This window comes from Danio aesculapii, chromosome 21, assembly GCF_903798145.1.
Source record: "Danio aesculapii chromosome 21, fDanAes4.1, whole genome shotgun sequence".
Lineage (NCBI taxonomy): Eukaryota > Metazoa > Chordata > Actinopteri > Cypriniformes > Danionidae > Danio > Danio aesculapii.
Window position 1 is genome coordinate 32,307,326 of NC_079455.1, and position 25,570 is coordinate 32,332,895.

Below are 25,570 nucleotides of genomic sequence, written 5' to 3' on the forward strand. Positions count from 1 at the left end.
CTAGCAACAACCGGAAAAGTAGCAGACAACTGAAATGGATGCAGTCATTTTGACAGCTATGGTAGTTCTAGGTAGAAACTATCATAACAATCATTTAATAAAAGAAAGAAATATACAAATATTTAGTAAAAGTCGGAATTATAGATATTTGTGTTTTATTTCAACAAAGTTATTAAATTGCAAAAATTGTAAACAGTCAAAATGACCGCTTCTGTAGTACTAGTGTTAAATACTGAAGTAATAAACAGTTTCAACAGATTCAATAAAAAACGATTTTGCATTCAAGTTTTAATTTGGGAGCGAACATTTATGCCACGTTAACCAATCAGGACTAGGCATGGTCCGGTATAAGATTCTGATGGTATGATAACCTTGGATAAAAATATCATGGTTTCACGGTATCACGGTAATGTGCTCACTGCTCTAAAATATATTCTTATTAAATGTCTGGGTAAAAAAACAAACTTTTTCCCCTTTGAACGCAATATATTTTATTTTTTGAAAGATTTGTAATATTTTGGAGCAGTAAACATGTCAGGCTAAGTAATTCAAATGAATCATTGACTTCTGTTGTCTTTTTTTTTTTTTTTCCCAAAAACACTGATTTCTTCACAATTTAAAACGGCATATTTTGATATTTTTCTGCTGGAGAAACTGTTGATCTAAAAAAAACAATCAAAAAAAGTAAATAAAAAATCTTAGGAATGGTATTACAGAAAAGTGTGGCGGTTTTAAAACCTTGACTTTTCAAAACCCCCGTATACCTTGAAAACGGTTATCGTACCATGCCTAATCAGGACCGTTCTCTTATGGGGCGTGATTATGATGTAACGCCTGTTGTTGGTGTCCTGAGAGGAAATCCTCTTGCCGACACCGGACAACAATTTATCAAACTGGGGTCGGCTCATTCCAAAGCATCGCTGAAAGCCTCCATCATCCAGGTATAGTTTCTAGCGGAGTTGATGAACTCACAGAGCTGGGTACACCTCTGAAAGGATCTAGTGGACTTACCAAATAAATATACACAGTTTTTCAGCCTTCATAAAGCACAGCTACTGTCTCAATAAAATCCATATTAGCCATTTAGCATCGAAACTAGAGTCAGTTTACCTGGTGTGAGGTAAATTTGACGCGCGAATGAACGAATTATGTGCAAATAGCGAGATTTATCCATGCGTACTCTGTCTGGTGTGAACACATTAAAGTGTTTGTTCACCCAAAAAAAATACAATTTTGTAATTAATTACTCATCCTCATGTCCTTTCAAACCCCTGAGGCTTTCGTTTGTCTTTTTGGATAAATTCTGAGAGCTTTCTCATCCTTCATAGACAGCAATGTTTCATAGTTGAAAAAATAGTATCCTCATAAAAAAAAAAGAACAAATGTCTTTAGTGGTTCAGTCGGAATATTATCAAGCTACGGGAATTTATTTGTGTGCACATAAAACAAAAATAATGTTCCTCTCCTCAGTGTAAGTATAGGGAGCGAGATCGTGTGTCGCTCTTTTCCACACCTCAGACATATTACATCTGATGTGCCTGTGATTTGTTTTTAAACAGAGGAAGTCGTTCGCCGGGTATTCATCAGTGCACAGCGCTCAGTGTGCGCAATATACTGACACTGAAGAGAAGAAACCGTTGAATGCAGTTGTTATTTTTGTTTTATGTGACCACAAAAGTATTCCAGTAGCTTGATAATATGCAGATTAAACCACTGAAGGCAAATGGTCTGTTTAGAGGGTGTTTGTTGGTACATTTCTTCATTTTGAACAAGTTGGAACCAATTTTCGGATGAACTACACCTTTAAAAACTTGCTCCAGATTTCCACTGCTTTACTAGAGCTTTAATAAATAATTGTTTGAGAAATCAATTGTAAGAATTTGCAATTGCGTTGCTATTCTTTCTATAATCGATTCTGAGCTTAGTTTAGCCAGCAGGTGGCACTCTAGGCTACTTTTGATCTTTTTTTTGTTTTTAGTATGTTTAACGTATATGTTAATGAGGAAGAGTGCTTGTATGTTCACCTAGGGCTGGGTGATATTGCAAAAAAAAAAAAAAAAAATCATCACAATATCATAATATGGGATTTTTTTATTTATTTACCTTATTATAATTTACCAACATTACTAAGGCAATAGTTTTAATAGTCAAAAGCAAAATTTAAACAAAATATCTGATCTCTTTATAATAAAATAAACAAGTGTTAAAGAGACTCTTAAACTTGATGACTCTTAAAATTATGATAATCAGATATGAGCTTTCGAGTAAAGGAAACAAGCATCATTGTTCAAATACACACTGCAGCATTAAAAATTGTGAAGTTAAATGACTATATTACCTCCTATGCTAAAAAATCTTTCAGATGGGGAGCTAGTCGCTGGTGTGCACAAGAAAAGAAACCAAAAAAGCCACTCTGGCGACATCCTAACATCTTTTTTATTTACAATCTCCTCACTGGTGCTATACGGCACTTATTTTCATGTGTTTTGTTATTCTGACCTGAAGTGCGTATGCATGCTTTGTGCTTGTCTGAGGTAATTAGTCTGTCATTATGACTGAAGTGTGTGTACTCAATACAAAGTGTGAGGCAGATCGGTTAGTCCTAGCGCTCTGGTCATTTAGAAAAGTTCCGATGTTTTTTAACTACGTGTATCTTAATAATACGCGCGCATTATGTGCGCGCCTCTTGGACACCATGTACACATCGCTCCCATGTGCACGCGCACGTCGCACGTGCCTCCATTGGAAATAACAAAGTGACACTGTAAGCTTATTGGCATCACTTCCAAGGCACGTGCTCAGCAGCTACATTTTAATAAAACTATAGCGCTTCATATCGAAACTACATACCGAAGTTTTTTATTATCAATATTGACAATGGTGTTCGGTCAATAAATATGGATATCGATTTTATAGCCCAGCCCTGTTTTCACCTGATTCTTAGTTTTAATGAATACTTTGCAAACGTCACATATATTTAACTTTCCTGGTGAAAATGTCCTTCACATAAAGATCAGCCGACAGGCTTCCTAGACAACCTAAGCGGTCAGGGATGGTCTTTTTCAGATTTCTTAAAAAGCTGTTCACACAATAGAAATAAAAAAATGGTTAATACTTGAAAATCCTTACATATATATCCTTTCATTCTGTAACCATAACATTTTTAGTCAATATTAAAATTACAATCATTTTAAAGATCAGTGTGTAGATTATCCCCGCTTCTTGTCCTTATAGTAGATTATATTTACATTTTATGTTTTGAAGAATGATGTGCTCCAGATGGTCCCATGCGGTCAATCCTCTGTGGACCCTTTTGTCCCCTTTGAATGTCCTTTGCATCTAATCGTAATATATAGACAACCAGGCAGTAGAACGTGTGTGTTAAATTGTGTGATCTGATATAAGGCTGCGTGTCTGTTTCTAGGCTAAGATTGGTTTCTTCCTGGAGGTCATCTTGGGTAAAGGCTCGATTGAAAATGCTGGCTCTTTTTAGGCATTTGATGTTGCTCTTTGTGGAAAGCCTTTAATGTAGATGCTGTTTGTTGGGGAGTCCAGGGATTGTTTGCTTGTTGTGAGTCTCCATAACAAATGAGGTTTGCTTGTGTTTCAGAAGGTTGAGCATGTGAAGCAGAAACGCTTGGTTTGCGATCCATCAAAGATCGAAGTAGGTCACAGAAGAATGTGGAAACTGCTCTCGGATTAAAATAGCTCAGCCCGCCATTGCAGTCAGGCCACATCTTGCCTCCATCTACTGTGCATTTCCTGTTCTTGAAAAGAGGAGACGTGAGACTTTCAGATGCTTGTTTAAGGTAGCCTGCTACATGGGTTTACAATAGCGAGTTTGGTTTTAAAATGCATTTTAAAGTTCTGCTGACTACTCTATGATGCCTTCAGCCTGTAAAAATTGAGAGTTTTTAAAACCCTGAAGACACTGTTTTATTTGAAAACGCTGAAGCTGTGTTTGTGTGTAGATAGATCAAAGTAGTAATACACAGTGTAAGACTGTGTACACACTGAAATCGCGTTTTAAAAACGCATATTTCTTCATAGTTTTGGTCTTTGTCCACACTGAGATGGTGTTTTTAGGCCATGAGGTCCTATTTTGTTTTAAATGTTCTCCAAAGTAGGATTGTCAAAAGTATCGTCTTCAGTATTGAAATTTTTAAAAATGTCCATTTCCCATTAACATTTGAAGGCTGTTGAGCACGCTCTTAAAGACAACCGATTGGCCATTGTGTTCACATGCTCAACAGATATGACTGTGATTGGCTGTGAAGGTTATCGTTTAACTCTCTTTAAGCTGCGGTCACACTTGACATTTCTTCCCATAGACTTCCATTCATATGTACGCGAATGCGTCAGACCGGAAACGCAGGGTCATACGTCAAGTTTCGCAAGTTGCTGCGGTGCAAAGTTCAAGCTTGGTGAACTCTAACCTGCGAAATCGCATCACTTGACTGCGTGAGATCAATCGAGGATCAAAACAAGACCTCTCTGGACAGAAAATAAAAACATTGAGCAATCGCTCACTTTAATAATGTCTAATCATCTTGTTTAATCCCGCCCCTTTTCGCAGCGCTGCACGACAGAATTTCGCACACACAAAGCCCGGTGTGACCGTAGCTTTACTGTTGTTCTGTTAAGCACATAAGCACAATGGCCAATCATCGGTGTTTAAGAATGCACCCAAATGTTGGCAGGAAATGGATGTTTTAAAAATTTCAGTACTGATTGGTACCGATGTCGATGTGGACTATGAAGACTGAAAATGTAGGCTTTCAAAAACAATTAGGCCGTAAGGTGTAACAGGCTTTCATTTCATTCCATTCCCAAATATGGTGCACTAAATTCTTTTAATTCCAATAAATTGACCAATTGGTATAGAATTAAAAAATAAAAGTTCTCCGTCTGTAATCCTGCAGTAATTTTTTTACCAGTGTTTAAAGTTGGCAATAGTCCCATCTTCGCATAATCATTTTTTGATGGTGAGAGATGCGGCTTCGCGTCACATGCTTCTCGCTAGACCAAAAAGATGGCCTAACGTCGGAACAACATGTAAACATGTAAAAATGGCAGCACTCTTGTCGTCACTATCGAGTAGTGAAGAGGATGAAATTACGGTCTAAGTCTACGGTCTAGTTTACAAACAATGCTATGTGCATCTCACGTCCATAAAGAAAGAAAAACAAAGGATTTTACACGCACACTGTGGGATACATTTAGAAACTGCATCAAACAGTGGCTTGGCTTGCAGGGTGAGAGTCAGAAAATAGCAGAATCATACACACATTGTCTAGAAATCGAGTTTGATAAATGACGGGTGTAACACGAGGAGTGACAGAGACAACTGAGTTAGGATCCACTTGCAGGCTTATTGGGGTAGTCAGGTAAGGAATGATCAACACGGGTGCAAACAGATGTAAAAGGCAGTCCAGAATCGTAGTCAGAATAGCAGGCGAGAGGTTGCAAGGCAGGCGGCAAACAGGGACAAAAAGACAAACCTGGCAAGGGTCAAAACACAGGAAAGCAAGACAAGGTAAACGCGTTGTAGTGTCACTAACAGATAACAAGACTCGGCAATGGGAGTGAGTGTGTGTGCTGCTTAAATAGTGTGTGTAATCAGTCTATGACAATCCTCCGGTGGTGCGAGTGTAATCAGTCAGAATGAGGAAGCATGTGTGTGTGTGTGTGAGCGGAGTGCATGTATGAAAATGTAGTCCATGAATGGCGGATTTGTAGACCATAAGTTCTTGTATGAGATCCAGAGATCTATCAAGTTACGATTGCTGGTAATCGTGACAACAGGAAATGTTTTTTGGACAGGCAGAATAGTATTTATTCAGAGCTTAATTTGGCATGTCTCCTGGTCTATATTCTTAGTCGCATCTGCAACTTTCCTCGAGAACTTTCAGCAACTTTTCAATGTGCCAAAATGTAAATAAACACCAGACTGAGATGCAGCTTAAAGGATCTGACCACATGCACATTACAAGAACGAAAGCGTTTTCGTCATTGTAGTTTGCATGACCAACTTTTATGGCTCTGGAGCGTATTTTAGACGAAAAATACCATTTTCAAAGTTATCTTAATTGGGTAGACATAGTCTAAATAGCCAGTTGTACGCGTGCCACACAGTAGCGCACTTTCATTTTATAATGTGGTTTTAGAATGAAAATGCTCCTCTACCAGATTGCCGTTTTTTTTTTACATTTTTATTTTTGGCCTTTTTGCCTTTATTAGATAGGACAGTATTTAGACAGGAAGCGAAGTTGGAGAGAGAGGGGGGTAGGGTAGGTAAATGTCCTCGAGCCGGGATTCGGACTCGGGATGCCCTGATGTGCTACTGCACCATATGTCGACGCGCTAACCACTAGGCTATTGCGCCGACCAGATTGCCGTTTTTATTGCATTTCAAAAAAAGATATTCATTTATTAATAGACATATTTTGATTATGACGAATGCTATTATAATTTGCTTTATTTAACAACTGTATGTACTACCGTTACATATATATATTCAGATTTTTTTTCTTGTTCTGTTCTGAAATCAGGTACATTCGAGGGATTTTCATAACATAAAAATGACTTTCTTTCCTCTCAATGCAATTTAATAGTTTATTTAATGAGACACTAATTTGCTATAATTGTATAGCTATTTTATTCGGTGTTTTGGTTGTGTAGTGTGGATGGAGATCTTTTCTGAAAGAATTGAATGGATGAGGATTGTTTTCATTTTAAAATGCTGCGTTAAAATGAAAAAAGAAGTGGTGTAAATGTAGCCTCAGATAGTTGCTTGAGGCTTGCGCTGGAGAATGACACATCAATCCCTATGACTTTCCACACACTTTCATCATCTCACTATCAGACACCTGGCCTGACAAATGTGTCGGACATGCTTGGACGCTCTGTACTCAGCTGGACTGTCTCTTTGTCATAGACACAAATGGCTCACATCAGGGACAGACCAGTGATTAAAGTCAGACCTGATGGTAAAAGCGTTTTATGGGGCATTATTAGTTGACCTTATCTGGACATATATTATGAAGTGGTTGTTTGGTTTTGCTGCATTCAAAGAAAGCAGAGCATTAGTGTTTTGATGGTGCTATGATGCAGTATAGTGTCATCATATGTCAATACTGTAATTCAGAACAGATTGATTACCATCAGATATTGATGTCTTTTGGGACTGAGGGTTTTCTGATGAAGGCATGACCGGTTCCAGTTCATTTAACAATGGGAAGTGGCACGTCATTGCTGTTGCACCTCCGCAGGCACCACACTGTATTGTTTCTTTTCTAAATTAATCAGTGTTTTTGAACGATTCGGGTGAGTCAGAGTTCGTTCGTGATGAATGTGCCACTGAAGAAATTGGTTGTATTAATGATTCAATGACTCAATTATTAGGAGTTGCTGCCATTTACTGGATGTAATAGCACCCCCAACCCCCCTGAACTTTTCATATACATAAATGTGTGTGCAATATTTATTTGTATGATAAATATGAGTGTAATATTTAAAGCATTCATCTCATATCATTAGTTATGCTATTGTGTGAACACATTTTTTGGTCAGTGTTTTTTTATGTTGTTACTTGTTAAAGGGTCACGAATCACCAAAACACATTTTTTGAGATGTTGACAGTCAAATACAGTGCATCTGGAAAGTATTCATAGCACTTCACTTTTTCAAAATTTTTTCATGTTACAGCCTTATTCCAAAATGGATTAAATTAATTTATTTCCTCAAAATTCTACACGCAATACCCCATAATGACAATGTGAAAAAATATTTTTTGAAATTGTTGCCAATTTATTGAAAATAAAAACCCTGAAAAATCACATGTACATAAGTATTCACAGCCTTTGCCGTGAAGCTCTAAGTTGAGCTCAGGCACATTCTGTTTCCACTGATCATTCTTGCAATGTTTCAGCAGCTTAATTGGAGTTCACTTGTGGTAAATTCAGTTGATTAGACATGATTTGAAAAGGCATACACCTGTCTATATAAGGTCCCAGGGTTGACAGTGCATGTCAAAGCACAAACCAAGCATGAAGACAAAGGAATTGTCTGTAGACCTTTGAGACAGGATTGTCTCGAGCCACAAGGTTACAGAAAATTTTCTGCTGCTCTGAAAGTTCCAATGAGCACAGTGGCCTCGATCATCCGTAAGTGGAAGATGTTTGGAACCACCTGAGTGATGGCTAAAACCATCCTCACAGTGAAGCATGGTGGTGGCAGCATCATGCTGTGGGGATGTTCCAGCAGCATTCAGCTGCTGGAACTGGAAGACTAGTCAGGATAGAGGGAAAGATGAATGAAGCAATGTACAGAGACATCCTGAATGAAAGCCTGCTTCAGAGTGCTCTTGACCTCAGACTGGGGCGACGGTTCATCTTCCAGCAGAACAACGACCCAAAGCACACTGCCAAAATATAAATGAACGGGCTTCACAACAACTCTGTGAATGTCCTTGAGTGGCCCAGCCAGAGCCCAGACCTAAATCCTATTGATCATCTCTGGAGAGATCTGAAAATGGCTGTACACCATCGCATCCCATCCAACCTGATAGAGCTTGAGAGGTACTGCAAAGAGGAAAAGGTGCATCAACAAAGTATTGAGCAAAGGCTGTGAATATTTATGTACATGTGATTATTTTTTTCACAATGTAATTATGGGGTGTTGTGTGTAGAATTTTGAGAAAATAAATAAATTTCATCCATTTTGGAATAAGGCTGTAACATGAAAAAATGTGGAAAAAGTGAAGCACTATGAATACTTTTCAGATGCACTGTATATGTCCCACACTGCTAAAAACACTGTTATGCCACATTTATTTAATATTTTTTGTTTATGTTTATTCAGAAGCAAAGTTAGTTAGTGTCATCAGCAATACTCTTTCAGTTTTTAAAGACATACCTCAGTCAAAATGATTTAGTTACTAAGTTTACAGTACGTTAATGACACTACAATATTATGGACTGGAAGATTAGCTGTAAATGCTGCTCTCCGAATGGAAACGTGTGAACACCTTTATCAAACTATTACCGTCGTGTAGGATTTTCGCCGCATTTTGTGACAGATAGTCTATACACACACGGCTTTCTGATGCTACCTACCGAGTGCATCTAAGTTACAGAGAAATGCAGAGGTTTTCTTTCTCCAATTCGCCATGCGGTATCAAACATTACATTAAAACAACACTCTTCCAGCAGTTCCTGGCATCCAATATCTTGTTTGTCTCGGGGGGCATGCATGAAATGTAACAGAATGAAAGTGAAAGTTCCAAACTGCAATTAAATGATTCGATTACTGATGTCCATGTAAACATAGTCACAGTCTATTCCTCCTGCATCTGTGTGTTGTGTGTGTCTGTGAAAATCAGTGCATGCTCGAACTGAAACTCCCCTTTTCATGCAAATCCTTCCCTCTTTCGCCACTCGACACTCCCACCTAAACAAAGCTGGACTCATCCACTTTCCTGACTTTTTTCAAACTAGAGCTGTGAAAACACCCTGCTGAGACAGGGGGTTTTCATGGCCCTTTAAGAAAACCTATTTATTTCAATATAAATTATTCTGTATTTTAATAACATAACTCAACAAAAATATATTTTGTCGTGTTTGAATAATACTGACAGTTTTAAATATTTAACTCACCAATTGAGAAGCTAAAACCCCCTAGAAATAGAAGGTAATTGCACTTATTATATTAAAACACAAGTTTAACAATTAGCTTGTCTGTTCGACTGCTGAGATATGTTTTTTAAAAATGTCTATAACACAGAATGCTGCACATTTCATCTTCTGTGACGTTTCAGTTGTTTGGTTGTCACTTGTTGTCATTTTATGTCATGTAGAATCCATCATTCATTCTGTTGCTGGCGGAATCTCACAGTGCGTGATGGATGAAGACAGAGAGACAGGTTAATAAACAAAATAAGACAGATTGTTACTTTTTACCCATAATTTTGAATGATGGCACTATAAAGTCGACACCTGTGTTCTGAGTGGTTTATATTGAGTTCCTATGTGGTTGCTAGGGTGTTGTTGATTATAAAAATTTAATTAGGGCTGCACAATATATTGCAAAATTTGCGTTATCGCGATATATATATTCAATATTCGTATCAGAAGCATGTATAATAAATCACATTTATTTTATATGCCAAGCATTTGTGTTGCATACATTGGTTGATTATCTTTACCAATCAGATGGGGACTTACTATCTTTATCCCCACCTTCTAAGTAGTCGCTGTTCTGCTATTGGCTGGAGAAGCTCAAAGGTGATCAGAGCTGAAAATAAATACTAATGCCTGGAGTCAATTAGGAGGAAAATGACAACAGCCAATCAGAGTCAGGATATCTGCTGATGTTTTTTCTGTTACATAGTGTTTCAAAGGCTGCGTACAAAATTGCCAACTACTCGAGTAGGTACTACATTTGAATTTACGACGTGACTGTTAGAATAGTTTGTTCTATTCAGTATGAATGTAAGTAGAATGGAGCTTAATTGTATTATATCCACCATTTGTCATGATCACGTGACCTACCCTCATCAGTTACGTCGCTTCACTCCCATATGAATTCTCTTGCGTGGCATTATGGAAGAGCATAGCGCCCAATGGATGCGCACTTTAGAATCTTAGCGGAAGTAATAGGTCATTCGAGTACTTCTCGTGTACTGTTTTTCGAATTCTATGATTTCAAACATACTACTTGGCTCACATATTGTTTTTAGCGTACCATATAGTATGGAAGTATACGATTTCAGGCACAGTCTAAATTTTTGTTTGTAGTGTAAATTATAATTAATTAGATCTTCAAATGATCTTTTACCTGCATGTTTTAATATCATTACATAAATAAATGTTTTTAAAACGTAGCTAATAAAAAAAAAAAATTTTTGGAAAACAGCTCAGAGAAATAATGATACCAAACCACTTTGATGACAGACTTTGGCTAAGACGTTTTTAGAATGACCAAAACATGCCTTCCCATCATGTTAATTTTTATTTCCAAATGATGTTAAATGATCTGACGTTACCATTAAGCATTTTTGATGTGATATTCCAAAATGCGCTTTAAAAATAGGTGGATGGAAACATACACTCAAAAAAGTTTGCTGTTTGTTCAAACTACTCTTTTAAAATTAGCCAAATTAACACAATTGTTGAGTTTTTGTGGCTGACAACTTCATTATTTTATGTTCAATCCACTTAAATTTGTAAAAAGTAATAAGTTAATCCAGTTCCTTCATGTTGTCCCAACACAAATCGATTGTGTGGAAGCCAGAATTTTTTTACAGTGTAGCCACTTCCACACTAGGGTTGGGCGATGTCGACCAATTTGGCATCGCACGATGTCTAATGGGAAACATAGCGATGGACGATGGCATCGTCGTCACAGTGAATTAATTGTCCATGAATAATTAATTAATTCATAACAAATTTATTATTTGTAGCCTATCATTTCAACTAATGGACCCGCATGGTCTTTATTTTACCCATAACCAAATCATAAATAAATAAAGATAAGTTACACACAAATTACCACCTGTCAATCACTTTTTCCGCAGCAATCTGTGTCGTTACAATGGCGTTGACAAGCTTGGTGGGTAAAAAAAGGTGCACAACCAACAGCAACTAACCAACACTATCTGAGGTTTTCACTAAAATTACTAAGTAGAAGCATGAAAGCAAAAGATTAAAGCAGTGTACTGACGCTGTGACACGTTACCGGACAGATTCAAAAGACAGAAGAGTTGTTTGATAGAGACAAGATTAACTAAATATTACATTTAATAACTATAGTGAGACGGATTCCAGCGGTACATCCTTGATAAACTGCCTGACATGCACTGCTTTCTGGGGTTTTGTGCCCAGAGCACCGGCTGCTGACTGCCTGGAGCTAAAATGTCAAAGTATCGTACCAGGACCCCAAAATTATCGTATTTGGAGGAAAATTATTGTACACAAGTCAAACGGAGAGTTCACGTCTATTATCTAGACAAATAGCATTTTGACACAACGTCTAAATTACCAAAATACATTAAAAAAGCCATACCTTAGTGGGAAGGTTCAAACTCCACCTCCGAGTTGCTATCATCGGATACCTGCATGTTGCCAGATGCCGTCATGGACCATATAGTGCTGGTTGGCTTGAAAGCAATGCACCCTCCCGAATTTTTAACAAACTCTCTAATATCTATTTAGAGTATCTGTAATGAGCTGATTGCGTGGCTTTTTTTTGATAAGATTAACTTAAAAAAAAAAAAACTTCAAAGGCAAACTCCCCTGTCCTTCTCACCTTCCTTTTCAGCACTAATTATTTAAACTCTGTGGAGCCATTCTCCACAGAGATTTGCTAAGATGTAACGTATGAGATAGAAAACATGCGTAACTCCACGTTCTCTTCACAGACAGTTGACAAAAGATACAGCTAGATCAATAAGCATAGAAGCCCTGAGATTACAATGAAATTAATTTGAAATGCCATAAAACTCTGAAATTATCGTACATTATAGGATTTTTTCCATTATTGATCGTACATCGTATAGAGGTTGAAATTATTGTACAAATACGATAATTATTGTACATCTGCCAACACTGAGCACTGCCTGTGTGTGTGTGTGTGTGTGTGTGTGGTTACGTGATGTTCGTTCTCAGCGGTATAATGTGGAAGGAAGGCTGTTCAGAAATGCTAGGTGAAACACCAGTGTGGATGTGGATCGTTTTCTTTTTAAAATGCCATTTTAAAACTAATACGGGTTTGCGACAGGGGTGGGGTGGAGGATTACCATGCCGGCTCAGCATCATGATGTCTATCGCCGATGGACTGTGGCATCATCTAACGGCCCGACCCTATTCCACACAATTGACTCTTCGCTAAGCCACACCCAAAAACCGCCACCCACCAATCATGGCTTAGCAACTGTAGCTACGCGCAGGGGCTCTGTCAAGCTTTCGAGCGAGGGAAACAGGCCAAAGCATTGTGCATATGGATTGTGCAAATCTGACACCCGGTATCCTAAAAGTTTGGACAGGGTGGTGGAATTTTTTTCCCTTTTCAAAACCTAAAACTCAAGAAGAGAAATGCCAGTGCAGATCAAGCTCTGTGTGGAGCGCTAAAAGTGCAGAGTTAAGTTGGTTTTGTTTTGATATTCCTGACAGACCGACGGCAATAACTCGCACACCTCTTACCCTAAACAGATCTAAACTGTTTCCTACAAAAACACAAAGCTGGTTATGTTTATATTATGAGCACTGCTCTGTTTAAGCTTTCGCCATAGTAACGTCAGTCACACTAATAGCGAATAGGTCATGATGAGTTATTGATCCAGAAAATATGAATCTGCGAATCTGTTGCTAACTTTACTAAACTTCATATTTCCATCTCTTTCAAGCTACGATTTTTGAAATTGCAAATCAACAGAACAAAACAGAGATGTGATCACAAACTGAGCACTTGCAATCAATATACTTTACCAGCAGCTGTTTTTCAGTCATTTATAAAGAGCACACAAACATACTGACAGTTATAGGTAACTTACTGTACATTGTCATGGGTCAATGATGCTAATATTCGGCACAAATCTATCAATTTCCCCTTTCTGGCTGTTCTTTCTATGAGTGAATGATGTAGAAGCACTGTCCATGCGTGTTTTCGCGCCGGTTAATAACTCTATATTTCATTGCACAACAATAGTCTATCAGGCTTTTTGGCTAAAATAGAGATATCACGGTTTAATTTGTTAATATTAGACTATTTTTAAATTTCACCTCTCCTGCTGTGCATGAACTGAGCTGTTGAATGGTCAGCGTATGAGGCGGCTAGGCTAAGCTAGCTTCAGTTTTGATTGAATTATTCTCTAATCAGTTGCCTATTATGTCATGAATATACCCCTGTAATGCATATTGCAGTCCTATTTTGTCTGGCTTTCTCGGATGTCTCAACTGTTCACCAAAAATGACTAATTATATCCCTGGGAATGTCTGACACCGGCGTATACACATTGTAAAAGATGTGCCAGGCATGAAAGCTTGCCTGGTGTAGCAACAGTAACTAAGGAGGGCAGGGCTTAGCGAAGGGTTAATTTTTATATGTTGTCCCAACACAAATTAAGTTAGCATAATTTTTTTTGACAGATTTAAGTGGATTGAACATAAAACAATTAAGTTGTCCCCCAAAAAACTTGAAATTTGTGTTGATTTGGCTCGTTTTAAAAATGTAGTTTGAACAAACAGCAAAAATAATTGAATGTAGTCTTTCTTTGATTGTTTGACTGTCTTAAATGCAAATGAAGAGTGTTTTTCTCAGTCTGGAGAGGTTATTTCTAGTATGCAAGTGAAATTGTGTCATTTTTAGGAAGGCTTGAATCCTCATCTGCGTTTTCTGGTTTAGGGGTGAAAATGAGTGTCATGCCAGAGCCATAATAACTTGAGAAATAGACGCGGGAGGGGTTAAAGATGTGAAAAATCTGCTTTTTTTTTTTGGTTCTTGAAGAAGGGAGAACAGCGTCTTCCAGCTGTGTGGGTGTTTTGACAGCAGAACACATGGAGGCCAGGGCCCCGAGATGATATTACAGCAAAAACATAAGTCGAGATTCGATCGCAGATGTAGAAACGGCAGCGAACGAAACAGAAACAGAGACAGAGAAGAAAAAGCAAGCAGCCGGCGTTGAATGTCGGTGAATGCGAGAGCTAGAAATGAGGCCGTGTGGTGGGGGTGGAGCAGCCCACACAACTTCTCCTTTCTCAACCCCTCAGAGTAATGAATGTCTTTTTTCATTGTACCTGCTTGTATTTCTCTGGTTCTGTGAGACCCACACCTCTCCCACACACACAGACTTTCTCCAGTGCTCAGAAAAACCCGCTTTGCAATAAAACTACAGCTTTTTTTACATGGAAATCAAGGCCGTATAAGAAATGGAGGCTTAGACTGGAGCAGAATGGAGATATGTAATCTTTTCCAAGCAGGCTTTACCGGAGTAACGTCTGAAGCGTCTTATTTTCATAAGCTTATTAGCTCCATTCAGTCAATTAATCTGTACAGGTAAACCATTTTTTCGGCAAAATATAATTTCATAGCAATTGTCTGACTTGAAGACAATCCTACTGCTGAAATTGAGGTAAAGCATAAGTAGGGCAAAGGTTTGCAAGTGCAATTTTAATTCTTTTTCATATATTCTTCAAATGTTTAACAGGGCAATAATATTTTCAAAGTATGTCCTGTTACATTTTTTTCTTATGGAAAAAGTCTCATTTCTTTTAGTGTGACTGAAATAAAACCACTTTTCAATTTTTAGTAAGGTCAATATTATTAGCCCCCATAAGAGTTTAGTTTTTTCAGTTGTCTACAGAACAAGCCACTGTTGTCCATTGACTCGCCTAATTAACCTAACATGCCTAGTTGACTAGTTAAGTCTTTAAATTGCTCTTAAAGCTGAACGCTAGTGTCTTGCTAAATAACTAAGAACATATTGGGCTCTATTTTGACGATCCATGTGCAAAGTGCACAGCGCAGTGCGCAAATACATTAAGGGCGTGTCAGAATCCACTTTTGCTATTTTAAGGATGGAAAAATCCACTTCGCGCCATGGCGCATGGTCTAACAGGGTTGAACTTATTCTCTTAATGAGTTAGAGGTGTGTTTTGAGAATAAACCAATCAGTCTCATCTCCCATTCCCTTTAAGAGCCAGTTGCTCCGCGCCATAGCGCATTTGCTATTTACATGGCGGACTTTGTAAGTGGAAAAACTGAACACTTCACTAGAGAGAAAACAGTTAAATATAGCATCTACAGCGCGAAAATGAGAGATGAGCCTCCTTATTGTTTACTTTCGCTTTCACTCTCGTGATTAGGGAAACGTGTTGTACGCACAGATATCCATCAGCCTATAAATAATTAATTTTGTTTGTTAAGCGCAAAGATTTGTTTCAAAACTATTTCTAAATTCAGCTCTAATTTCCAGCAAACAAATAAAGTTTTATCAAATACGAGTTATATCCAAAACACATGCTATGCCCCATATGGTCTAAAACCTGACAGGTGGACAAATCTAAGCTTGTTTTCAATAAAACAAATATAAAAATGCATATAATAAATAATACTTCTTATAATGATAACATTATACAAAAGCAAGTTGTCATGAATACACTGAAAAAGCCCTCCGAGATGAAGAAGGCATGGAAGTATGGTTTTTATATTTATGTAGGCTGTAGGCTAGAAAATAATATGTTTTGTAATATTTTAATCCTTTATATTTATATATATATATATATATATATATATATCCTTAATATTTTAATTCTTTTTCATATGTAAAGATATTTGCATATTGCTGTACACCCTGTTTGTATTAAGCAATGTGTCAGCGAGGCGCACAACTAACGTGCTCTGCGCTGGACAATAGACCAGCTTTGATCTGGTCTATTGAACCGTCTATTTAAGTTCCTCAAAGTAGCAACACGCCAGCAATGCACCTCAACACATCTCCTTCTTTAGATCAGAACGCATATGGGCGCACATATACAGCCAAATCACACTGCTACTCGTGTGATATTGCTCATTAATATGGTGTGTTTAAGTAATAAATAAATATATATATAAAGTGGTTTCAAAGTTTGCAACCACCTTAAAATATGGGTGAGGTGAAGAAACTGTCATTTGTTTAGTGAACTATCACTTTACAATATATAATTTCAACATCGTTATTGCAATATGCATATCGCAGGATCTGCAATGTTGAATCAGCATTATACTTGAGTAGGAGTTAAAAACACACATGATTGTGAAATAATTGCAAAGTTTAACCATAAAATGACCCAAAAAAAAGAGTATTTGCTTGTGTTTTATATTTAATTATTCAATTTGTGTGCCTGAATACTGTTAAACACCCAGAAACACCATAAAGCACTTATTTCAAGTGTAACTTTGCTTTACTGTATTTATCATTGCTTGTGATTTGGTTTTATTGCCTTTTATGCAGATGCACACTAAAACAAATCATACATTATCGCCCACATTTGTCCTAAAATTATTCGTTCTTTCTTTTCAAATAGAGCTATTCATTTCATCTTTTAAAATGATACTCAATATCGCAATATGTATCGCAGAAAAATATTGCAATGTCCGTTACGTTAATTGCTTAATTCTACACTGATAAAAATTATTAATTGGATTTACAACATTTCTCTAAGGTAGTTGGTTGCAAACAATTTATATGGGCTGAATTTAAGCAAAAAATCCAATCGAACATGACTAAATTGAATATGTTTAAATTCAGCCCAAATAAATTGTTTTGCAACCACGTACTTTGAAAAAATATAGTGAATCCAATGAATCATTTTGTTTCAGTGTACGTGACACCTAACATCTCTCAACTCTGATTTGGTTTCCAGGCGTTGATGGAGGGGCCATTGAGAGGTGTTTGGGAAGGACACTATGTTTCCCTGTGTCTCCTCTTGGCCCTCTTCTGATCCCCCTGCCGCACTCAGCCATGCTCCACCCAGTCCACCGCTACATCCACCCAATCAGCCACTGCCCGACCTTCTGCGGAGCTGCGTTCTGCTCCCTTCCCCATCCATGCGCCTGAGCCCTTGCACTGCAGAGATGGAGTCCATGATCGTGGTGACGGAGTACGAGCCCAGCGGAGGCTCAGGGCAGGAGGGCGGAGAGGAGGAGGAGGTGGAGGACATGGACAGTTCCGAAACACCGGAGCCTACGTCATCAGGTCCCGTACCGCCCTTCCGTATGGCCTCCTGCGATCTGCTGTCGCATACGATTGGCCGACCGGAAGCTCTGTTCCCAGAGCCGCCAGAGCACAGAGGGAGACTCAGCCTGTCCGATAGGAAGCTGTCGCTACAGGAGCGCTCGCAGACACTTTCATCGCCCTGTGGGTCACCAGGGCTCAACGGACGGTATATTTACCCATCGCTGCCCTACTCGCCGATCACTTCTCCTCACTCGTCTCCACGTCTCCCTCGAAGACCAACCGTGGAGTCCCATCGTGTGTCCATCACAGACCTGCAGGTAAGTGGAGGAGTTATTAGTACACCTTCAAATTAACATTTACTCACTATTTACCCACATTTACTGTCCCTCAATTGGTTCCAAACCTTTATGAGTTTTTTTGTTCTGTTGAACACTAAAGAAGATATTTTGAAGAATGCTGAAAACCTGTAACCATTGATATTTTGTTACGAATGAACAGTGTCCTTTTAGTATTTCTCAATTTCTTTCTTTATTTGAAAAATTAATATGTATGATTTTAAATTACTGAGCTCAACTGCAATTTTAAAACAAATTGAAAATCTAAATAAAAATATAAATAATTTAAGGATCTTAATTTAAGTCTAAATCGTTGAAAAAAACATAAATCATTTAAAGGGATAGTTTACCAAAAAATGAAAAATCACTCACTATTTACTCTTCCTTGAGTGGTTCTAAACCTTTATGAGTTTCTTTGTCCTGTTAAACACTAAAAAAGATATTTTGAGGAATGCTGAAAACCATTAACTACTTTTGATATGTTTTATGAATGAACAGCGTCTTTTTATTATTTCTCAAATGCTGCATATTTATTTGTAAAATAAAAATGTATGCTGTTAAATTACTGAACAATTTATAACAAATTGCAAATCTAATTTTTTAAATAAATAATACAAATAATTTAGGTATCTCAATTGAAAGGTAAATCATTGAAAAATCATAAATCATTTAAAGGCATAGTTTACCAAAAAAATTGTAATTCTCTCACGATTTACTTTTTCTCAAGTGGTTCTAAACCTTTATGAGTTTCTTTATTTTGTTGAACACTAAAGAAGATATCTTGAGGAATGCTGAAAATCTGTAACCATTCTTTTTTGTGTTTAACGAAAAGTAAGAAACTCATAATAGTTTGAAATATGTTGAAACTGAGTTTTCAGTTTTGGGTGAACTATCACTTTGATGTATGCACAAGCGGGTTTGGAAGTGTGGGAACGCTGTTAGGACACTAGTGGGCAACTGAAATAGATTTGTTTTTTTAGCTGATGTTAGTCTTTTAAGAGTGATATACTGATAGATAGCTCTCTCTATGTATAGCTATGAAAAACGAGAGAGAGCTTGAATTTTCTTTCTCTGGATTTAAAATGAATGTGTTAATAGTTGTGTTACAATACAGTACAATTAAGGTTTTGTTTTGATTTGTACTACTAATCACATTTCGTGCATTCTTCTTAATCTAAAATTAAAATGTGGCCGTTTAGAGCTCTTTTTGGATGTAAAATAAAAAGATGTCATGTTTCAGACATGTCAGAGTTAAGGAATCAATATTTAGTGGAATGACCCTGATTTTTGAAAATAAAATAAATACATATATATAAATAATGGTGGCTCAGTGGTTAGCACTGTCGCCTCAAGACGGTCGCTGGTTTGAGCCCCGGCTTGGTCAGTTGGCATTTCTGTATGGAGTTTCCTCTGGTTCCTCTGGTTTCCCCCTCAGTGCAAAAGACATGCGCTATAAGTGAATTGAATAAACTAAATTGGCCGCAGTGAATGAGTGTGTATGGATGTTTCCTAGTACTGGGTTGCAGCTGGAAGGGCATCCGCAGTGTAAAATGCATAGTTAGCGGTTCAATCCGCTGTGGTGACCCCTGATGGATAAAGGGACTAAGCCAAAGGAAAATGAAAGAATGAATAAATAAATAAATAAATAATTAAAAAATGCTAAAAAGAAACAGAAGCCACCAAATGCACAAAATGGCAAAAACGTTGCTATGGTTACCACTACTTTAATCAGAATTTTGGGAGTCTTGTTCTGCACTCGCATTGAAGGATAATTTAGGGATTTTAAAAGTTTACAGCAACCCTTGATTCAGTAATCCTATTATAAACACTTTTGTTAAAAAATGTTTAATAAGGAATTAATCACTGTGACCACCAGTGCACTCAGTAATCTGCCAGCAATTTGTACTTGACAAGCTAGTGCTAATTTAGCATATAGTCCACAGTGAAAATGAAATGAATACAAAATTAAATCTTCATTTGATATTCAAAGACTTATATGATATGCATGTATAAATGCTGAATGCTGGCAGTCGACAAGAAAGCATAGCATAGCATTTACCTTAACAAGAAAGCAAACGCTATAATTCACACTCTTGTTTACTTGCTTTGTTTGACAGTTCTGACCGATAGTTTATAAGCTAAAATAAACTAATCAACACGGAGAATGCAAACTCAGCTGCTGGTGTTTTAGAAATCTCAAAATAAAAGTCCCATCTACTGTCAAAATAAAACACACACTTACCAAATAGAGAAACTTTAATAACGAATATTTTAAAATGCTAAATATCAGACTATATATAGACTTTATAAACCAGAGATGCCTACACTAGGGCCCGCAGGCCAAAGTTGGCCCATTCTAACCTTTGATTGGGTCCATCGTCCCATTTGAGAAGAGAGGAGGAGTGATGGGGAGGGTTAGTTGGGACGAATATCGCTGACAGAGATCATCATTTCAATTTTAAAGTAACCTTTTGCCTATTTTGTTTTGTAAATGTGACTTTTTAAAAAAGTAAATGCTGTCACTCGACGTATAGATGGCAATGCACAAGACATCAGCAAGCAAACCAATTCAATGGCACGTGTAGCTTTGTGTGTTCAGCATTGAACTCCATTGTGTTGTTTATGGGATTGTTTATGTTTTTACTGTAATAGTTTTATTCTTTCATTTTTCTTCGGCTTAGTCCCTTTATTAATCTGGGGTCACCACAGTGCAATGAACCGCCAACTTATCCAGCATATGTTTTACACAGCGGATGCCCTTCCAATTGCAACCCAGTACTGGGAAACACCCATATACACTCATTCACACACATACACTACGGCCAATTTAGTTTATTGAATTCACCTGTACCGCATATCTTTGGACTGTAGGGGAAACTGGAGAACCTGGAGGAAACCAACACGAACTCGAGGAGAACATGCAAACTCCACAAAGAAATGCCAACTGACCTAGCTGGGACTCAAATCAGCGACTTTCTTGCTGTGAGGCGACAGTGCTAACCATTGAGCTACTGTGTCACAGTTTTTTTAGTATACTGTATACTATACTATACTATATACGTATAGTATAAAGTATACTGCTTTATTTATTATAATTTAAAGCAATGTTTTGTAGTTATTTTTAAATATTAGGAAATAATTAAGAAATTACTCATGGACAATTTAATGTACAGTTTGGTATATTTACCTTCAGTTCACAACCCCTTAATCAAGTTTGGTTTTTGGCTCTTCATAAGAAAAATATTGGACACCCCTGATATAGACCAATATATCTGTTGACCACTTTAAGGGATAGTTAGAAAACCCTTTTCCCCACATTTACTCACTCTTAAAGGGAAAGTTTACCCAAAAATTTAAATTCTGTCATCATTTACTTACCTTTCACTTGTTCCAAAACAGTTTGACTTTCTTTCTTCTGTTGATCACAAAAGAAGATATTTTGAAGAAAGCTGAAAAACTATTTACTTCCATAGTAGAAAAAACATACTATCAGGGTGTCTGCAAGGTCTTAAAAGGTCTTAAATTCACTTAAATATAGTGTTGTAGGTCTTAAATTATTTTAAACAGGTCTTAATTTTCCTATGTCCAAGTAAAGCTACACAATATGGGCTGACCTATCACCAATAATCCATCTCAAAAGTTCTTTTTTATATATATGTTTAGGCCTTAAAAAGTGTAAATTCACTTAAATATTGTGTCGCAGGTCTTAAATCATTTTATGCAGGTCTTCATTTTCCTATGTCCAAATAAAGCTACCCAATCGGGCCGACACGCCAATAATCCATCTCAACACTTTTTTTTATATTTGTTTTTATTGCAAATATATACAATTCACATCAACTGTTAGACATGTTTACAGCAAATTCTACTAATTAAATTCCCTAAGCAGGGAAAGAAACTAAAGCAACACATCTCTTTCCATCTCAAACTCAATTCCTGGAGCTCTGCATAGTTTAGCTCAAACCACCTCCAACTCACACCTGCGTAATAGTCTGTAGTAGTCTTGAACACCTTGATTAGTTGAATCAGTTGTGTTTGATTAGGGTTGCAGCAAAACTGTGCAGAGCTGCGGCTCTCCAGGAATCAAGTTTGAGACTTTTACATGATCCTCTATTAATACAAAAACTATTTACAGAAGTAACTGGGCTGTTTGAAAAAGTTGTTAGTGTTTAACCCTGTATAAGTCTAAAATTTCATTCATAATGGTCTTAAAAATTCCTAAATTGGACTTGAAGAAACCAGAAATCCTGACTATGTAAGTCAATGGTTACATGTTGTCAATTTTCATCAAATAATCTTCCTTGACATGATGACATGATTTTTTAAAATCGTTTTTGAGTGAACTATCCCTTTAAGTCAGGGGTCTCAAACTCAAATTGGCGGGAGGCCATACGAGTAACTGACAATTCATAGGAGGGCCATTTTAACATTTAAGCACAAGAAAAAAGTGGAAACCTGATGTAATTGATGCACTCAGACATTCTTCCCCAGAGTATATGCAGTCAAAGTTCTTCTTATTCTTTTTGTTTCCTGTTGTAACATATTGAAGGGGTAGTTTAAATTACTATGAAAATACTACAATTTGATAATATGTGTAATAATAATTATTATTATGTCCCAATCAATTGTTGCTTAACTAAAAGTTTAACAGATAGCATAAGACAGCAGAAAGCAGATTGGGTAACTTTAGTGGCTTTACTGTTCCTAATATCTTTGTCACATTTACTTTAACATGTTAAATTCAGCCAGCGGTAAAACTTTACTAATCCACATTTTTTATACAAATCTTAATATCCAAACAAGGATAATCTAATAAATGAGACTATTTGAATTGAATATTAGCAAAACAATCATATTAACACCTTCAGGATGGTGTGTAAGCCATGAAGAAGTGTTTGTACAACAAAATACAGGTGGTATAAAACTGATAATAATCAAATGACCCTTGAATATTTACAAAAATCAAGTGTGAAAATAGAGCACTTATGGACATCAACGTTAAATCAGCCCCAGAAATAGTCTGCATGTACGTTACTCTCGACCGCACACTGAGAGAAACCGAAAGTAACCCGAATATATAGCACAGTAATTTAAATGTCAAGTAGGTGGGCGTTCAAAACCACAAGTGGCTATAGACCTTTTTAATGTTGCGATGTCATTGCCCACGAACATTTCCTGCTTGTTGCCAAACTATTTCGTAACTCTAACAAGAGGCAATTCAATCAGAACTTAATGTTAAAACAGCTATCATAAGATTATTTATCAGTATGTGGAGTTTTTAGATTCTCGGAAGCTATAGAAATTAAAAATGTAAAACAGGAAATAAGTTGGGACCCTTGTTTTTGTTTCCATCCCTCAAAATGGTCTATATGCGACTGCACAACAATGATAGTGATTAAAAGTGTGTTTTGGTGGTCCGAATCTCATTATATTTTGACGTCAGTTGGGGGCCGGAGGGAGGAAGGAAGAGGGAGGGCTGCAAATGACCCCTGCTTTAAGTGGTTCCAAAATTGTAAGAGTTTTTTTTTATTCTGTTGAACGAAAAAGAGGATATTTTGAAGAATGCTGGAAACCGGTAACCATTGACTACCATAGTGGGAAAAAAATACTACACAAACCAATACCTACTGGCTTCAAACTATCTTTTTTTTTGTGTTTAACAGAAGAAGAAAAACAATTATTGTTTGTAACAACAAATGAAAGATGAGTAAATGATAGAATTTTACTTTTTAAAGGAACTATCCCTTTAATACAGCTCATCTCTGTGGACAACACAATGGCTGTGAAAGATTATATAATTACACTAGCAGAAAAAACGAACAGAAATCTGTGACTTCTTCTTCTTCTTCTTCTTCTTCTTCTTCTTCTTCTTCTTATTATTATTATTATTATTATTATTATTATTATTATTATTATTATTATTATTATTATTAAAGTATATATGAGGCATCATATACACTACTGTCCACTGTTCAATAAAAGTATTAGCAATTATTCCATTTATTATTTAATAAATAATATTAATAACAATATTAAGAACTATTATTATTATTTATTACTGCAAATGACCCCTGCTTTAAGTGGTTCCAAAATTGTAAGAGTTTTTCTATTCTGTTGAACGAAAAAGAGGATATTTTGAAGAATGCTGGAAACCGGTAACCACTGACTTCCATAGTGGGAAAAAAAATACTACACAAACCAATACCTACTGGCTTCAAACTATCTTTTTTGCGTTTAACAGAAGAAGAAAAACAATTATTGTTTGTAACAACAAATGAAAGATGAGTAAATGATAGAATTGTACTTTTTAAAGGAACTATCCCTTTAATACAGCTCATCTCTGTGGACAACACAATGGCTGTGAAAGATTATATAATTACACTAGCAGAAAAAACGAACAGAATTCTGTGACTTCTTCTTCTTCTTCTTCTTCTTCTTCTTTTTCTTCTTCTTCTTCTTCTTCTTCTTCTTCTTCTTCTTCTTCTTCTTCTTCTTCTTCTTCTTCTTCTTCTTCTTCTTCTTATTATTATTATTATTATTATTATTATTAGTAGTAGTAGTAGTAGTAGTAGTAGTAGTAGTATTTATTATTATTATTATTATTATTATTATTATTATTATTATTATTATTATTATTATTATTATTATTATTATTAAAGTATATATGAGGCATCATATACACTACTGTCCACTGTTCAATAAAAGTATTAGCAATTATTCCATTTATTATTTAATAAATAATATTAATAACAATATTAAGAACTATTATTATTATTTATTACTGCAAATGACCCCTGCTTTAAGTGGTTCCAAAATTGTAAGAGTTTTTCTATTCTGTTGAATGAAAAAGAGGATATTTTGAAGAATGCTGGAAACCGGTAACCACTGACTTCCATAGTGGGAAAAAAAATACTACACAAACCAATACCTACTGGCTTCAAACTATCTTTTTTGCGTTTAACAGAAGAAGAAAAACAATTATTGTTTGTAACAACAAATAAATGATGAGTAAATGATAGAATTTTACTTTTTAAAGGAACTATCCCTTCAATACAGCTCATCTCTGTGGACAACACAATGGCTGTGAAAGATTATATAATTACACTAGCAGAAAAAACGAACAGAATTCTGTGACCTGAGATAATTTGAGCTGCCTGTGTGAAAAAAAAAAAGATGTTGTCTTTTGAGAAGCACATTTCCTTTTCTTCATTCTCTGCACTTCTCCACGTCTTCACAGTCAAGGTTGAGAGGTTTTGTAAGGTAAGGTTACAGACAGGTGCAATTACCTTCCTCTTAATGGCGCTTGTTAAGAGAAAGCTCCCCTGTAGATGCTTCTGCTTCTCCATTAGGATGAGAAATCAGCAGTAAATGCGTGTAGTTTTTAGCTAGTGTACTTTTATCCTGGCTTATGTACTCCCTGTAGTACCTCTCGTGCTTAAGGCTTTTGATTCTTGAAGAAAGAATCAAGTTTGCGTTTGCTGTGATCTTCGGTCACACTGGATGAAATATAGTTCATCTACTG

At 36.6% G+C, this 25,570-nt stretch overlaps 1 protein-coding gene across 2 annotated transcripts in view; it reads left to right on the forward strand.

Annotated features, from left to right (window-relative positions):
* Positions 1 to 25,570, forward strand: part of LOC130215145 (calcium/calmodulin-dependent protein kinase kinase 2) — a 66,226-nt gene that overhangs the window by 6,224 nt on the left and 34,432 nt on the right. For both annotated transcript variants that reach the window (XM_056447049.1, XM_056447050.1), the window contains exon 2: positions 17,400 to 18,030. In XM_056447049.1, the coding sequence (XP_056303024.1) occupies positions 17,443 to 18,030 (588 nt within the window). In that variant the 5' untranslated portion in view covers positions 17,400 to 17,442. The remainder of the gene's footprint in view (positions 1 to 17,399; positions 18,031 to 25,570) is intronic.